Source organism: Macaca fascicularis, chromosome 1, assembly GCF_037993035.2.
Source record: "Macaca fascicularis isolate 582-1 chromosome 1, T2T-MFA8v1.1".
In the NCBI taxonomy this organism is placed as follows: Eukaryota; Metazoa; Chordata; class Mammalia; order Primates; family Cercopithecidae; genus Macaca; species Macaca fascicularis.
This window is the reverse complement of record NC_088375.1, coordinates 110028675-110045936: the sequence shown is the minus strand read 5'-3', so window position 1 is coordinate 110045936 and position 17262 is coordinate 110028675. Positions and strand designations below refer to the sequence as shown.

General features: G+C 46.8%; 1 protein-coding gene across 3 annotated transcripts; it reads right to left on the bottom strand.

Moving 5' to 3' along the window:
• Positions 1-210: 210 nt before the first annotated feature.
• Positions 211-16248, bottom strand: VPS72 (vacuolar protein sorting 72 homolog). 3 transcript variants are annotated; one of them, XM_005541921.4, is made up of 6 exons: positions 16056-16248; positions 11565-11717; positions 11273-11387; positions 9428-9604; positions 2053-2197; positions 211-790 (listed from the first exon to the last, which is right to left on the bottom strand). In XM_005541921.4, the coding sequence occupies exons 1-6, from the start codon at positions 16170-16172 to the stop codon at positions 403-405; spliced, it is 1095 nt and encodes a 364-aa protein (XP_005541978.1). In that variant the 5' UTR covers positions 16173-16248; the 3' UTR covers positions 211-402. The 3 variants fall into 3 exon arrangements, with proteins under 3 accessions (XP_005541978.1, XP_005541980.1, XP_015312992.1); XM_005541923.5 differs by lacking the exon at positions 2053-2197; XM_015457506.3 differs by lacking the exon at positions 9428-9604.
• Between the last annotated feature and the right edge of the window lie 1014 nt (positions 16249-17262).

The window sequence follows — 17262 nt, the reverse complement described above, 5'->3', positions numbered from 1 at the left end:
TTGTATTCAAAAGAGTGAGTGTAAAGTGATATGAAGGTCAATATAAGGATGTATTTTGGTGTGCAATTTTCAGATGTTTATAATTTAGCTGGAGGAATGAATACAATTTAGAAACGACAGCTCATAATAAATGCTATCAAATAAAGACCCAAATATATTTAGGTATTCATAAATACTTCTTGCTCCCAAACCTAGACTGGACACCAGACAAAAGGGATCTTTCTATTTTATTAGATTAAAAAACACAACGAAACCTGTAAGAACTAGGGGAAAAAGAGAAAGAAATAGAGAAAAGATAGGGCAAAGATCAGAGGTGACAAAGGGGAGAAGCAGGGAGAGGAGATGGAACAGCAAGAGCCCCAATCAGGGCAGGAAAGAAGTTTCTGAGGACTAGACGTCTCTTCATTTAATGACAATTTTCTGGCGCAAGGCTCGGGGCCCAGAGCCAGGGAGGGGCTCAGGTGGCGGCGGGCCGGGGCCCAGGGCTGAGGCAGTGGGTGGCAGTCCATGGGCAGTAATGTACTTCTTGTAGGCCTCGCGAATGATCTTGAAGGCTCGAGCAGTGGCGTAGGGTATGTCTGTAACAGGGTCCCGGTATAGGGCTGGACGATGGGTCACTGGACAGACCTCCCGAACAGGGACTTTTGGGGGCCGCCCTTGGGGGAACCACTCCTCGAAAGTTGCATCATCACTAAAAGTGATGAAGGTACGTGAGCAGCGAGCAGGGGCGTTGACGGGTCCCGTCCCAGCATGAGGAGTCAATGCAGACGCTGAGGGAGCAGGATCAAGTCTGAAGACAAAAGACAAAAAAGCACAAAGAGCTGAGGAGAGAAGATAACAGATACAGAAAGAAGGAAATCAGGCTGGGTGCAGTGGCTCACGCCTGTAATCCCAGCACTTTGGGAGGCCAAGGCAGGCAGATGACGAGGTCAGGAGTTCGAGACCAGCCTGGCCAACACGGTGAAACCCCGTCTCTACTAAAAATACAAAAATTAGCCGGGCGTGGTGCCAGGCGCCTATAATCCCAGCTACTCAGGAGGTTGAGGCAGGAGAATTGCTTGAAGCCAGGAGGCAGAGGATGCAGTGAGCCGAGATCGTGCCATTACGCTCCAGCCTGGGTGACAGAGGGAGACTCCATCTCAAAAAAAAAAAAAAAAAAAAAAGAAAAAAGAAAAGAAAGAAGGAAACCAGATGTGAGGAAAGAGAAAAAGGAGGCAGGGTGTTGGGAACATTCTGAGGAAGCTACTAAGTGATTGATGGGAAAAAAAGCTAGGCTAGAAGGAAAAACAGGAAAGAGAAGAGAGAAGCTAAAAGAAAAAGGAATAAGAAAGAAATAGTCCAGGCGCGGTGGCTCAAGCCTGTAATCCCAGCACTTTGGGAGGCCGATACGGGTGGATCACGAGGTCAGGAGATCGAGACCATCCTGGCTAACACGGTGAAACCCTGTCTCTACTAAAAAATACAAAAAACTAGCTGGGCGAGGTGGCGGGCGCCTGTATCCCAGCTACTCGGGAGGCTGAGGCAGGAGAATGGCGTGAACCTGGGAGGTGGAGCTTGCAGTGAGCTGAGATCTGGCCACTGCACTCCAGCCTGGGCGGCAGAGCGAGACTCCGTCTCAAAAAAAAAAAAAGAAAGAAATAAGCTGGGCTGGGTGCGGTGGCTCACACCTCTAATCCCAGCATTTTAGGAAAATGAGGCGGGAGGATTACTTTAACCCTGGGCAACACAGCAAAACCCTGTCTCTACAAAAAATACAAAAATTAGCGTGTGTGGCTGTACTCCCAGCTACCTGGGAGGCTAAGGTGGGAGGATTGCTTCAGCACAGGAGATGGCGGTTGCAGTGAGCCGAGCCTGCACTACTGCATTCCAGCCTGGGCGACAGAGTGACACCCTGCCTCAAAAAAAAAAAAAAAAAAGAAAATGAGCTGAAGGGAGTGAGGAATCTGAAAGAAATCTCCAAGTGTTAAGGAGAGCTGTGTGAGACAAGCAAGCAAAATGGGGCTAAGAGAACACGAGCTGAACACACAATCTCTTTTCTGGAGATTCACTCACCCTTCTATGTCAATATTCTCTTCCTTGGGACCCGGCTCCCCAACAAGTGGCACTGTCACTGAATGATAGGTGATTATGGGCCCAGGGCACTTCCGCTTCTTATGAACCTGCTTCTTTTTGTCAGCCTCAAGCCGCTCATATGTCTCTTTAGGGTCAAAGGAAGAAATGAGGGGATGATCAGAATGCCCCTTTTTCCCACATCCCAGTTCTGTCCCACGATCTCTCAATTATCTTCCTGGCTATCTAGTCACTGCCAACTACCAGAGAGAACTATGGAAATCCCCTAAGGCCCTCTGGCACCTCCCATTTTGTAAGTTTTCTGCTTATAAGTTTTTTCTTGACATCCTCTCTGCTCATTTCTCAAGTATACCTGGGCCCTCTATACTACCTCAGAGTTGGAAGGTACGCTTTGATGAAGAGCTTATTTGCTTTCCCAGATACCAAAATCTCCTCTACAAATGCCCTGTCAATTCACTCCCATAGCTGGGTGTGCTGGCACATGCCTGCAATCCCAGCTACTTGGGAGGCTGAGGTGGAAAGATTGCTTGAGCCCGGGAGGCGGGGGCTGCAGTGAGCTGAGATGGCACCACGGCACTCCAGCCTAGGCAACAGAGTGAGATCCTATCTCCAAAACCAAAAATTAATAAAGTAGGAAATTATATTTAACTATAGAGATTTCTGGTCGCTCTTAAACAACAAGAAAATCTGGCCACCCTGGGTCTGTATTCTTACAGGGGAGCAATTAGCTGAGCTGAGTAACTGTTCCTCCTTTCAGGCACTCCTCTCCAGTTCACCACCATCCCTCTGGCTGGCTGCACACTTCATGTTACCTGCCTGGTCTCCGTGACACTGCTCTGTGGCAATGCACTATTGGTGTATATGTCTCCTCCTTAAGGGCAGTGACTATAACTCATATTGCCCAAATATTATCAGGGTGATACAGCATTCTGCATATTACAGGAACTCATTAAATATTTGTTAATGAATAAATGAATCAAGGCTGGGCACAGTGGCTCACGCCTGTAATCCCAGCACTTTGGGAGTCCAAGGTGGGTGGATCAGCTGAAGGTCAGGAGTTGGAGACCAGCCTGACCAACATGGTGAAACCCCGTCTCTACTAAGAATACAAAAACTATCCGGGTGTGGTGGCACATGACTGCAATCCCAGCTACTTGGGAGGCTAAGACAGAAGAATTGCTTGAACCTGGGAGGCAGAGGTTGAAGTGAGATTGCACTATTGCACTCCAACGTGGGCAACAAGTGCAAAACTCTGTCTCAAAAAAATAAAAAAAATTGTAAAAATTAAAAAAAAACGGGTCGGACATGGTGGCTCACACCTGTAATCCCAGCACTTTGGGAGGCCAAGGTGCGTAGATTATGAGGTCAGGAGATCAAGACCATTCTGGCCAACATAGTGAAACCTCATCTCTACTAAAAATACAAAAAATTAGCTGGGCGTGGTGGCGCGCACCTGTAGTCCCAGGTACTCTGGAGGCTTAAGCAGGAGAATCGCTTGAACCCAGGAGGCGGAGGTTGCAGTGAGCTGAGATTGTGCCACTGCACTCCAGCACAGGCGACAGAGTGAGACTCTGTCTCAAAAAAAATTAAAAAAATAAAATTAAATTAAAAAAAGAGGCTAGGCACAGTGGCTCACGCCTGTAATCCCAGCAATTTGGGAGGCCAAGGCAGATGATCACGAGGTCAGGAGATTGAGACCATCCAGGCTAACGTGCTGAAACTCCGTCTCTACTAAAAATACAAAAAATTAGCCGGGTGTGGTGACAGGCGCCTGTAATCCCAGCTACTTGGGAGGCTGAGGCAGGAGAATCACTTGAACCTGGGAGGCGGAGGTTACAGTGAGCCGAAATTGTGCCACTGCACTCCAGCCTGGGCGAAAGAGTGAGACTCCATCTCAAAAAAAGAAGAGTATGGCCGGGCGCGGTGGCTCAAGCCTGTAATCCCAGCACTTTGGGAGGTCGAGATGGGCGGATCACGAGGTCAGGAGATCAAGACCATCCTGGCTAACACGGTGAAACCCCGTCTCTACTAAAAAATACAAAAAACTAGCCGGGCGAGGTGGCAGGCGCCTATAGTCCCAGCTACTCGGGAGGCTGAGGCAGGAGAATGGTGTAAACTCGGGCGGCGGAGCTTGCAGTGAGCTGAGATCCGGCCACTGCACTCCAGCTTGGGCGACAGAGTGAGACTCCGTCTCAAAAACAAAACAAAACAAAACAAAACAAAAAACAAAAAAACAAAAAAAGAAGAGTACTCTGGAAACCCTTCCAATGACTGAACCTCTCTTGCACTTGAACTGTTTGATAATACTGCTTTCTTTCCCTTGAGCCAATCTTCCAACCCCTCTACTTTCTTCTTCTTTTTTTTTTTTTTGAGACAGAGTCTCACTCTGTCACCAGCCTGGAGTGCAGTGGCGTGATCACAGCTCCCTGCAACCTCCCCCTCCCAGGTTCAAGCAATTCTTCCTGAGTAGCCTCCTGAGTAGCAGGGACTATAGGCGCACGCCACCACGCCCAGCTAATTTTTGTATTTTTAGTAGAGACGGGGTTTCACCATGTTGGCCAGGATGGTCTCGATCTCTTGACCTCGTGATCCGCCTGCCTCAGCCTCCCAAAGTGCTGGGATATCAGGCCTGAGCTACCACACCTGGCCCAACCCCTCTACTTTCAAACACTTGCCTACACCCTCTGGAATTCATGCTCTGTAATCTGCCAACTCATCTATATCCTCGAGCTCCTCACTCAGCATTCCTTCCATGATTTGCCTTACCAGAAACCTGGTCATTCACTGAGGCCACCACTCCTCTCTGCAGCCCTCTGGTGGAGGTTGCTCATTCTCTTCATCCCTACAGGATATACCTATGTCCTACTGGGTCCCACCCTGTAGCTTTCAGATCACTACTTTTCTGCCTACAAGCAAAACTCCTTTCTCTTTTGAGACCTGTGCCAAGAGTCTAGATTAACTTCTGTCCTTCCTAATCATGGTCACTCCCTCCCTCAATGAAGACTTTGGCAGTGGTTTCTACTCTTCGTCTCTACCCTAATTCCTATCATCTTAGGGTCACCCTGGTGACTTTGAAGTGCTCATGGGTAGCCCCTTCAACACTGCATGGCCACAATTTATCACCTCATCTCTAACAACCTTCTTTTCCTTGTCACTTTACTTTTATTTTTTTTTGAGTCTCACTCTCTTGCCCAGGCTGGAGTGCAGTGACGCAATCTCCACTCACTGCAACCTCCGCCTCCCGGGTTTAAGTGGTTCTCCTCAGTGATTCTCAGCCCCCCAAGTAGCCAGGACAACAGGTGCACACCACCACGCCTGGCTAATTTTTTGTATGTTTAGTAGAGATGGGGTTTCTCCATGTTGGCCAGGCTGGTCTCGAACTCCTTACCCCATGATCCGTCCGCCTCGGCCTCCCAAAGTGCTGGGATTACAGGTGTGAGCCATTGCGCCGGGCCACATTTTCCTTTTTAAAGCATGCTTAGGTTGCTCACTGTATTATTTCAATCACTTCAGTCACTCTCCTGTCAATAATTCCCTTGCCCTGATCTGGACTGCTGAGTGCTACTGGAGAAAAATAACAGCACAGACTGCAACCACCATAAATTCATTCATGGTCCTAGTCTTCAGCAGGTCCCTCAATACTGCTCGATATCCCACATCAGTAACTATTTTAAATGCTCCTCAGTCTCATCAAGCTTCCAGCTGTATCCCTAATGTTTGACAGATGGAGCCGCATAATGAAAAAGACATCAGGTGAGAACCACTGCAATGCCCTCCCTTTGGATTACAAACCTACAACTGTAAGCCACATTTTAAAATAGAGACAGGGTCTCACTATGTTGCCCAGGCTGGTCTTGAACTCCTGGGCTCAAGCAATCCTCCTTCCTTGGCCTCCCAAATTGCTGGGATTACAGGCATGAGCCACTGCACTCGGCTAAGCCACACTTTCTTTTTTTTTTTTTTTTTTTGAGACAGAGTTTTGCTCTTGTTACCCAGGCTAGAATGCAATGGCACGATCTCGGCTCACCGCAACCTCTGCCTCCCGGGTTCAAGTGATTCTCCTGCCTTAACCTCCCAAGTAGCTGGGATTACAGGCATGTACCACCACACTCAGCTAATATTTTGTATTTTTAGTGGAGATGGGGTTTCTCCATGTTGGTCAGGCTGGTCTCGAACTCCTGACCTCAGATGATCTGCCTGCCATGGCCTCCCAAAGTGCTGGGATTACAGGTGTGAGCCACTGTACCCGGCCACCACACTTTCTTTCTCACCTCCCCCATCTGAGGCCAATTCCTCCACCATGCTGCTCTATCTCCCAGCCTTGCCTCCCATCTCCAAAAACCTACACTATTAATAACCTTTCTTTCTTCTCTTTCTTTAAACTCAGTTGTTTCTCATGAAAGATATAGTTTCTAATTATCTTCAAATAAAATAAAAACAACTTTACCTTAATCTCAGACCCCTCTGTAGCTTCTATTCCCTCTTCTACCCTTCATAGCCAAGCTTGCAAAGTTTTGCTCCCCAATATACTTCGATATGGCTTGGTCGCCAATAAGTGCTAAGGTCATGTCTGACCTCTATCTCACTGAAACCAATGGGCACTTCTCAGTTCTATTAATCATCATCTCAGCAGCAATCAGTAGTCACTCTCTCGAGGCATTCTCTTTCCTGGCATTTTTAACACAAACTCTCCTGGGTTTCTCCAACTCGTTGGTCACTTCCAGGCTCTTTTCAAAGCTCCTCCTCTTGTATGAAACTATCACGCTTTAGTGTCTGCAGGACTCTATCAGGCCTCTGTTTTCTCACTCTGTGCTTTCTCCCTGCATGCTCAGATGCACTCCAATATTGTTAATTACCATCCATATTCTAAAGACTTCCGAATTTATATTTTCAGCCCAGATCTCTTATTGGAACACCAGATTTGCATATTTAACTGACCTCTCATCACTGCATGAATTGCTCACAAACTCCTTAAATTCAACATGTTCAAAAATAAATTTATTTTTTCCCCACTGAACTTGCTCCTCCTTAAGGGTCTCCTAAGCCAGTTACTGACACGGAAAACCTAGGAGTCACTCTCCTTACGGTAGTCCAAACCAATCAATGTGGACAAAGGATGCAGACTGTAACTACAGTAACATCAAGGTGACCTTGTTGCTTGTGAGCCACCACACCCATGCCCAGCGAAGTTATCTAAATTGCAAAACTATTATTAGGCCAGGCGTGGTGGCTCACGCCTGTAATCCCCGCACTTTGGGAGGCTGAGGCGGGCGGATCACGAGGTCAGGAGATCGAGACCATCCTGGCCAACACGGTGAAACCCTGTCTCTACTAAAAATACAAAAAATTAACCGGGCGCGGTGGCGGGCACCTGTAGTCCCAGCTACTCGGGAGGCTGAGGCAGGAGAATGGTGTGAACCCGGGAGGTGGAGCTTGCAGTGAGCCGAGATCGCGCCACTGCACTCCAGCCTGGGCGACAGAGCGAGACTCTGCCTAAAAAAAAAACAAAAAAAACTATTATTAATCTGGTATGGATGGGTCCCAGATATTCCAGGTAAATAATCTCCCACTTCTGGGAAATTACATCTGGCTTATGCATATTCAATTATGTATGGTTGGCCAAAAAGAAAAAAAAAAGGAGAGAGAGAACAACAATAAAAAGGAGATTCAGAAAGAGAAAAATAGCCAGGCACGATGGCTCACGCCTGTAATTCTAGCACTTTGGGAGGCTGAGGCAGGCAGATCATGAGATCGGGAGATAGAGACCATCCGGGCTAACACGATGAAACCCCGTCTCTACTAAAAATACAAAAAATTAGCCGGACGTAGGGGCATGCACCTGTAGTCCCAGCTACTCGGGGGGCTGAGGCAGGAGAATCGCTTGAAGCCGGGAGGCGGAGGTTGCAGTGAGCCAAGATCGCGCCACTGCACTCCAGCCTGGGCGACAGAGAGAGACTCCGTGTCAAAAACAAAAAAAGAGAAAGAAAACATATTAAATACTGTAGGTGATTCCACATGCTATTTCACCCAGAAAGTATGTACCAGGAGGTATGAATCTGCTGGTCCCTCAATTTCTCATGTACCTTTCATGATATGAGACTCTTACTACTCTATAAAGAAGTATATATTTTTGTATAATATAATACCGTACATGGTTCTATGCCTATAAACTGGAGAGGTTTTTGTTTTTTTTTGAGACGGAGTCTCGCTCTGTTGCCCAGGCTGGAGTGCAGTGGCGCGATCTCGGCTCACTGCAAGCTCCGCCTCCCAGGTTCATGCCATTCTCCTGCCTCAGCCTCCCGAGTAGCTGGGATTACAGGTGCCCACCACCACACCCGGCTAATTTTTTTGTATTTTTAGTAGAGACGGGGTTTCACTATGTTAGCCAGGATGGCCTCGATCTTCTGACCTTGTGATTCGCCTGCCTTGGCCTCCCAAAGTGCTGGGATTACAGGCGTGAGCCACTGCACCCGGCCGAGGGTTTTTTTTGTTTTGTTTTGTTTTTTTTGAGATGGAGTATCGCTCTGTAGCCCTAGCTGGAGTGCAGGGGTATGATCTCGGCTCACTGCAATTTCCATCCACCTCCCAGGTTCAAATGATTCTCTTGCCTCAGCCTCCCAAGTACCTGGGATTACAGACATGTGCCACCACGCCCAGCTAATTTTTGTATTTTTAGTAGAGACAGGGTTTCATCATGTTGGCCAGGCTGGTCTGGAACTCCCAACTGCAGGTGATCCACCCATCTTGGCCTCCCAAAGTGCTGGGATTACAGGTATAAGCCACCACGCTTGGCCCAAACTGGAGAGATTTTTAAAGCAATACCATAAAATGAAGAGATTTTTAAAGCAATTTATCTCATGAAGGACTAATCTGCTGACTTTACATTCTCATGATTATCATTAAAGTCAACATTATCACCCCCTGCTTTTTTTTTTTTTTTAAAGAGATGGGGTCTCACTATGTTGTCCAGGCTGGTTGTGAACTCCTGACCTTAAGCAATACTCCTGCCTAAATTCCCTGAGTCATTAGGTGTACACCCTATTTTATAAACAAGAAAAGCAAAATGTGAATAAGTAAAGTAATTTACCTACAGTCTGAAAGCAAGTGAATAGCAGAACCAGGATTTGACCTCAGTTCTATACAACTCTTATTTTACACCAAAGTACCTTAGCTTGTTCTTCAGAGTGCTCATAACTGCCTAGACCTTTGCACCTAATCATCTACTCTCTGCCATTTCTTCCTTCTGATTCTCTCATCCCAAATTTCCATCTCTCCAATTCTTTGGTTCTTCAGGTCTCATGGTTTTTCTCATGCCCCTCAGCCCCTCTACCCACTTTTTCTGAAACCACAGACTGACCCAGTGAACGTAAATTAAGCTCTTCTGTGATCTTGGCCTCCCGGAGCAGCTCCTCCTGGGTTAGTGGCCGCTCACAGTGGGGCCCCTTTCGCCGTCTTGACTGGCCCTGCCTCTCCTGTACCCGAAGGAACGTTTGTCGTGTATGCTCAGCTGTAGACTGACGCATGGACTTCCTACCTGGAAGAGAGTGAGATAAGAAGAAATCTTTGAATTTACGTCCACCTATTTTATTTATTTATTTATTTTTATTATTATTTTTTGAGATGGAGTCTCGCTCTGTTGCCCAGGCTGCAGTGCAGTGGCACGATCTCGGCTCACTGCAAGCTCCGCCTCCCGGGTTCACGCCATTCTCCTGCCTCAGCCTCCTGAGTAGCTGGGACTATAGGCACCCGCCACCACGCCCGGCTAATTTTTTGTATTTTTAGTAGAGACGGGGTTTCACCGTGTTAGCCAGGATGGTCTCGATCTCCTGACCTCGTGATCTGCCCGCCTTGGCCTCCCAAAGTGCTGGGATTACAGGCGTGAGCCACCACGCCCAGCCCCCATGTCCACCTATTTTATTTATTTATTTTTAAATTTTGTGTTTGGAAATAATTTCCTTTTTTTTTTTGAGACAGAGTCTCGCTCTGTCACCCAGGCTGGAGTGCAGTGGCACAATCTCAGCTCACTGCAAGCTCCGCCTCCCACGTTCACGCCATTCTCCTGCCTCAGCCTCCCGAGTAGCTGGGATTACAGGCATCCGCCACCATGCCCGGCTAATTTTTTCGTGTTTTTAGTAGAGACGGGGTTTCACTGTGTTAGCCAGGATGGTCTCGATCTCCTGACCTCGTGATCTGCCCGCCTTGGCCTCCGAAAGTGCTGGCATTATGGGCGTGAGCCACTGCGCCCGGCCAGAAATCCTTTCTTTTTTTTTTTTTTTTTTTTTTTTTGAGATAGAATCTCGCTCTGTCGCCCAGGTTGGAGTGCAGTGGCACAATCTCGGCTCACTCCAACCTCTGCCTCCCGGGTTCAAACGATTCTCCTGCCTCAGATTCCCGAGCAGCTGGGACTACAGACACATGCCACCATGTCCAGCTAATTTTTTGTATTTGTAGTAGAGATGGGGTTTCACCATGTTAGCCAGGATGGTCTCAAACTCCTGACCTCAAGATCCACCTGCCTCGGCCTCCCAAAATGCTGGGATTACAGGCGTGAGCCACCATGCCTGGCCTCAAAATAATTTCAAACCTACAAAGTTGCAAGAATAGTACAATGAATACTCATGTATCTTTTACCCCATCACCTATTGGTAATATTTTGGCCCTTTTGCATTTTGTATGTGTGGTTTTTTTCTGAATGATCTAAATTAGATAACTAAAGTTGTAAACATCATGGCCTTTATCCCTAAATATTTCAGTGTGTATTTCCTAAGAATGAGGATTTTCCTATCCATAGTAAGTTATCAACATCAGTAAATTTTTTTCTTTTTCTTTTTCTTTTTTTGAGACGGAGTTTTGCTCTTGTTGCCCAGGCTGCAGTGCAATGGTGTGGTCTTGGCTCACTGTAACCCCTGCCTCCCAGGTTCAAGCAATTCTCCTGCCTAAGCCTCCCAAGTAGCTGGGATTACAGGGGCCCACCACCACACCTGCCTAATTTTTGTATTTTTAGTAGAGATGGAATTTCACCATCTTGGCCAGGCTGGTCTCGAACTCCTGACCTCAGGTGATCCACCCGCCTTGGCCTCCCAAAGTGATGGGATTATAGGCGTGAGCCACTGCACCCAGCAACATCAGTAAATTTAACACTGATATGATATTGTATCATCATATTCCAATTTTCCCAATTGACCCAAACATCCCTACTCACTGTCAGAGCCGTCATCTTGTAGTTCTAGTGGCAGTAGTGCCTTCTCTTCTCGGGCCTTTTGAGAGCTACCAGCCGGGGTGTTGACCTTTCGAGGCCTTAAGCTCTTGAGAGGCTCCTGAGGACAGATTGGAATCAGATACCAGGGAACAGAAGAAGTAAGGAGAAATATGAGGATCTCAATGAGAGAAAACTAGCATTGCCAGAAATGGAAGTGGCAAAGGGAGTACTGGGACCTGATGAAAGAGGGAATAGGAATTGAGGAAATCCAAGAAAACTAGGACTCCTCCTGTACCTTATAGGCCTTGGTGACTACTCGGCGCTTCCTTCTTGGCTCTTCTGCTTCTCCATCGCTGGATGGTTCATCCCCTTCATCAATATCAAAGTCAGAGTCCACTTCGTCCTCTGTATCTGACTGGTCCCCTTGATACTCATCATCTCCGGATTCCTAAGGACACAGGGAGATGAGGGTTGGCTGGCAATGGAAGCCTTAATGACCCTTCAGGAAGAACAGAATCTCTCAACTTTCTTGATAAGGGTTGCCCTACTCTCCTTCCTAATCCAGTCCTTCATTTTCTTCAAGCAAGAAAACTTTCTAGCTAATGGCCTTTGGCTCCAGTACCACCTCCTTCCAACATTAATTGATAGCGCTTTACCTGCAACACACTGTGTTAAGTACTGGGAAACAAAAGGATATGGTTTGGTCTCTACTTTCAGGGGCTTACAGTAAAGGGGATAACATAATCTTACTTTTTTTTTTTTTTTTTGAGATGTGGGTCTTGGCCAGGCACGGTGGCTCATGCCTGTAATCCCAGCATTTTGGGTGGCTGAGGTGGGCAGATCACTTGAGGCCAAGAGTTCGAGATCAGCCTGGCCAACATGGTGAAACCCTGGCTCTATTAAAAATACAAAAATTAGCTGGGCATGGTGATGCACACCTGTAGTCCCAGCTACTTGGGAGGCTGAGGCAGGAGAATCACCTGAACCCAGGAGGCATAGGTTGCAGTGAGCTGAGATAGTGCCACTGCACTCCAGCCTGGGCGACAGGGCGAGACACTATCTCAAAAAAAAAAAAAAGGCATGAAGAGGAGTTAAACTATGGTTGAAAACACTGTTAGTATTTAGACAGTCAAGAGGGAAGAAGGAATCATGGGCGATGAAATAGCAGAAACAAAGGCGCAGAAATGGTAATTTCTGTTTGGTACAGCATGTTTATGGAATAAAGATTTAGATCTAAGTAAAACTTTTCTCTATCAAGAAACCTTGTTAGCCAACTGTGTTTCGCTCCAGCACTGCCTCCTTCCAACACTGATTGCACTGTAGGACTATATGATTTGAAAAGAAGGTTGCGGCCGGGCGCAGTGGCTCATGCCTGTAATCCCTGCACTTTGGGAGGCCGAGGCGGGTGGATCATGAGGTCAGGAGATCGAGACCATCCTGGCTAACACGGTGAAACCCCATCTCTACTAAAAATAGAAAAAAATAGCCAAGCGTGGTGGCAGATGCCTGTAGTCCCAGCTACTCAGGAGGCTGAGGCAGGAGAATGGCGTGAACCCGGGAGGTGGAGCTTGCAGTGAGCTGATATCGCGCCACTGCACTCCAGCCTGGGCGGCAGAGCGAGACTCCGTCTCAAAAAAAAAAAAAAGAAAAGAAGTTTGCATTCCTGCATTCCATTTATGGAGAAACTTAAATGTCACACTAATAAACACAATTTTAACCTGCAGGCCAATAATTCTCAATCCCCTCCATCTCCTTATTTGTCCGACCATTGATAATCATTGTTTATGTAAACTAAAGTTACTGAGAGAAATATGTGTCATTCCTCAGATGTGTTGGGACAGAAAAACAGCTGAGTACTGCTACTATGGATAACGGAGAGCCACCGAAGATATAGGGGAGGGGTAACAGTATGTACAAGGGGTATTTCAGAGAGCTCTGGAGGCAGTTAGATGGCCTGAGTAGAGAATGTGAAGTACAGCCTAGACCTGAGGTGATACTGTTTAGGGCTAGAATGGCAGCCATATTAGAAAGAAAAGGGAAAAAAGTCAGTTGAGGGAGAGGGAGTCAACTGGGCTGGGTGACACCTCACACATGTGGCTCTCTCTTCAATCAGTGATGCAGACTAAAGGGCTAATCTTGGTACACATGATGCCAAAGCAAGCAAATAACACAGATGGTTGACCCTCCAAACCAGCCAGAGTTCAATTTTGCACTGATGACCATCATTTCCTCCCAATTGATGCCTGTAAAAGACAGCCTGGGAACACATTAATCCCCTCAGCCTTTATCTGGTATTAAGCCATATCACCGGAGGGTAGTAGATCAACCACACATTAGCTTAGTGCCCAATCAAAATACTTGCACTAAATTACTACCATTCCTTTGCCTTTTATTGAGTCATTAATACACATCACTAGATAAGAGAATGTTTGTATATCATCTACGAAAACCGTTACTTTTTATAATATAAGGATATAATGATAAATGCTCCCTAGGATTTAAGACTGAATAAGTTTGTCTCTCTTGAACAACTTGTATGCTTCTTTCTTACTAAAAAAAGAAATACAAGGTTTGGCTACCAGGAAGCTCACAGCTAAATTTAATATCAATTGCTATTACCATTTTAGCAGAGGTTCCTGGTACAATTACTTCTGATCTGTCTCTATTTTTACCGTTTCTACTTTTTGTTTATATTGTAAGCCTCCTTAAATCCTTGTTGGAAGCATGAAGGGTACATATTAAATAACGAGTCGTAAAATGACAGAAATAGGAAAATGGCCTTAGAGGAGGGATGAGAAAGTTCTATTTTAAACTAGTTGGTCAGGGCTGTGTCAGTAATGACTCAGTGATGTGGGGTTTTTTGTTTTTGTTTTTTTTTTTAAACGGAGTCTCACTGTCGCCCAGGCTGGAGTGCAGTGGAGTGATCCACTGAAACCTCCGCCTCCCAGGTTCAAGCTAGTAGCTGGGATTACAGGCGCGTGCCACCACGCCCAGCTAATTTTTTGTATGTTTAGTAGAGACAGGGTTGCACCATGTTGGTCAGGCTGGTCTCGAACTCCTGACCTTGTGATCCACCCGCCTCAGCCTCCCAAAGTGCTGGCATTACAGGCGTGAGCCACCACACTCAGCCCCTAAATCCTGTGGGTTCTATTCCTTAATTTCTCTTGAATCTTTCTGTTTCTCTACTGCCATGCCGCCTTCAAGCCATTCTCATTACAGAGTAAGTAATCTTTCTAAAGTACAAATTTTATCGTGGAACTCGGATGACTCTTCTCAGTCCTCTGGATGAACAGCAAAACTCCTTAACATGGCTCACAAGGCCCTAAATGATCTGGCCCATGCCTACTCCCTCCAGGCTTATCAATCTTTAGTCTCCTTCATGCTCTGGAGAATGAAAGTAGACTTGCAGGTCCTAGACCAGGATCTCAACGTCTTTACATACTCTCCCCGATCTGCTCTGTGGACTACCTTTCTCCTTCTCCCACTTTTCATCAAGCTAAGGTCTACTTTTCAAACTGTCCTCAGCTTAAACATCATCCCTCCAGGGATGCCTATCCTGATCAACAGCTTTGGTTCAGATGTATTACCTTAACACTCTATCTTATATCTTACACCTTGTTTTAGTCCTTATCACACATTTTGTTTGTTTTTGAGACAGAGTCCTGCTCTGTCGCCCAGGCTGGAGTGCAGTGGTATGATTTCAGCTCACTGCAACCTCCTCCTCCCAGGTTCAAGCGATTCTCTGCCTCAGCCTCCTGAGTAGCTGGGACTATAGGCGCACGCCACCACGCCTGGCTAATTTTTGTATTTTTAGTAGAGACTGGGGTTTTACCATGTTGGCCAGGATGGTCTTGATCTCCTGACCTTGTGATCTACCTGCCTTGGCCTTCCAAAGTGCTGGGATTACATGCGTGAGCCACTGTGCCCTTCCTATCACACAGTATTTTAACTGTTAACCCAACCAGTTACCCCACTGGGGCATGGAGTATGTAAGGACAGAGCACTGTTTTTAATATTCTCGGTTTCCCTAGAGCCCAATACAACCTATCACCGATGGCATGCACTGGGTATTCAACACATTTAAGAAACGGGTAGATTCAACTAAAAAAAATTTAGCAAGTGGCAGCCCAGTCCGGACACCTCACACATAATGTTGAACAAAACAGACCATCCCTAACTTTATACAGTTTACAATGCAATAGGAAAACATAAGCAAGTAAGCAAACCGAATCTAATTACAAACTGAAATATGTTCTGTGGGAGAAATAAATGGGGACACTTGTTAGGATAGTCAAGGAAGGATTATCTTCCTGAGAAAACATATACATTGAGACTTGAAAGCTGAAAAAGGAGTGGGCTAATCTCTACCTTTGGAGCAGTTCCTTTCCATGTCTCAGGTGAATAATCCGGCAGTGGGCCAACAAGTATACATCCAGCGACTGACTACTACTATCTGTGTGCCTGACGTATGCTGGAGGTCAGAAGTACAGTGAGAGATGGAACTACGCAAGTATGCGGTAGGTTTCTGCCGTTCTCTGGAGTGCCTCCGCAAAGCTTCTCCGTCTCATGCCCCTTTGACCCCATCCAGAGGTCTCCCTTGTAGGACTCCACACTATCCGTCCCCCCGCCCCGCCCCGCCCCCCGGCTCCGATTCACCGCACCCATCTAGGGTATCAGCTCCCAGAGCTCCGCTCTATTCCCCGCCTTCTTCTTCTTTGTCCGGAGATCCTCCCTCCAGGGCTCCTCTTCGCTTCCTCCCCTCCCTTTTCCCAGGCTCGGATCTTGCCTCTGTGAAACCTCCATAAGTCGTCTGGTAGAACTCATCTTCCTCCTCTGCCTCCAGAAGCCCGGAAAGCCGGTTCCCAGCGGTCTTCCGGGGTGCCCGGCCCCCAGCCAAACTCATACCGCCTAAGGAGACTGCTCCGCCACCTGCAGCCCCTCACCAGCTCGCTTCTGGGAGCTCGACGCTCGACACCGCTACCTGCGGGTGGACACCAGCGGCGGAAGTCGGACGTTTACAGGCAGAAGTAACAGAGTGTCGAGAGACTCCTAGTCCCACCTTCTAAACCCTCTTTACTCTTCAGCCTCTCCTACTCCTGCGCGGAACCTCTAGGCCGCTTGCCCTAGTGCTCAATGAGTCCACTTGGTGGCACGACGACCCGCATAAACCTAAGTCAACACATTTTCTTTTATTTATTTTTGTTTTTAATATATATATATACACACACACACACATATATGTATTTTTTTCGTAGGGTCGCTCTGTCGCCAGACTGGAGTGCAGTGGCACGATCTCGGCTCACTGCAACCTCCCTCTCCCGGGCTGAAGCAATTCTCCCCGAGTAGCTGGGATTACAGGCGCCCGCCACCATGCCCAGCTAATTTTTGTATTTTTAGTAGAAACGGCTTTCACCATGTTGGCCAGGCTGGTCTCAAACTCCTAACCTCAGGTGATCCGCGCGCTTCGGCCTCCCAAAGTGCTGGGATTACAGGCGTGAGCCACCGCGCCAGGCTCACATTTTCTTTTAGAAGAGGTCATTCTCCCCGGTCCAGTCCGTTTTCCACACTGCTGCCAGTAGGAAACTTTCAAATTTTCTAAAAACCCAGATTTTGCCAGTCCTCTCCTCAACATTTTTTAATGGCTCCACATCATCTACAAGATAAAGTCCAAAATCCTTGAGAAAGAAAGCATAATATTGTGGTTAAAAACACAGCCATAGACATTTATCCGAAGGAAAGGACATAATTCAACATAAGGAAGCTGATTTAGGAAAAAAAAAAAAAAAGGAAATCAGTATTTCCAAGAGACGTCCGCACTCCATATTTATGCACCCCCATATTTAATGCAGCATTGCTTATAGTAACCAAAATAGGAAATCAATCTAGGTGTCCAACAACAGATGAATAAAGGAAATGAGGTGTATATACACAAATGAATACTATTTAGCCATTAAAAGGAACAAAATCCTGTCATTTGCAGCAACATGGACGGA

Coding starts and splice junctions, on each gene's coding strand:
- VPS72 (XM_005541921.4), bottom strand. CDS start 16,172: ATGAGTTTGGCTGGGGGCCGGGCACCCCGGAAGACCGCTGGGAACCGG. Junction 2,198..9,427: donor GCTTAATTTACGTTCACTGG/GTCAGTCTGTGG, acceptor TTGACCCTAAAG/AGACATATGAGCGGCTTGAG. Junction 791..2,052: donor GAGAATATTGACATAGAAGG/GTGAGTGAATCT, acceptor TTTTGTCTTCAG/ACTTGATCCTGCTCCCTCAG.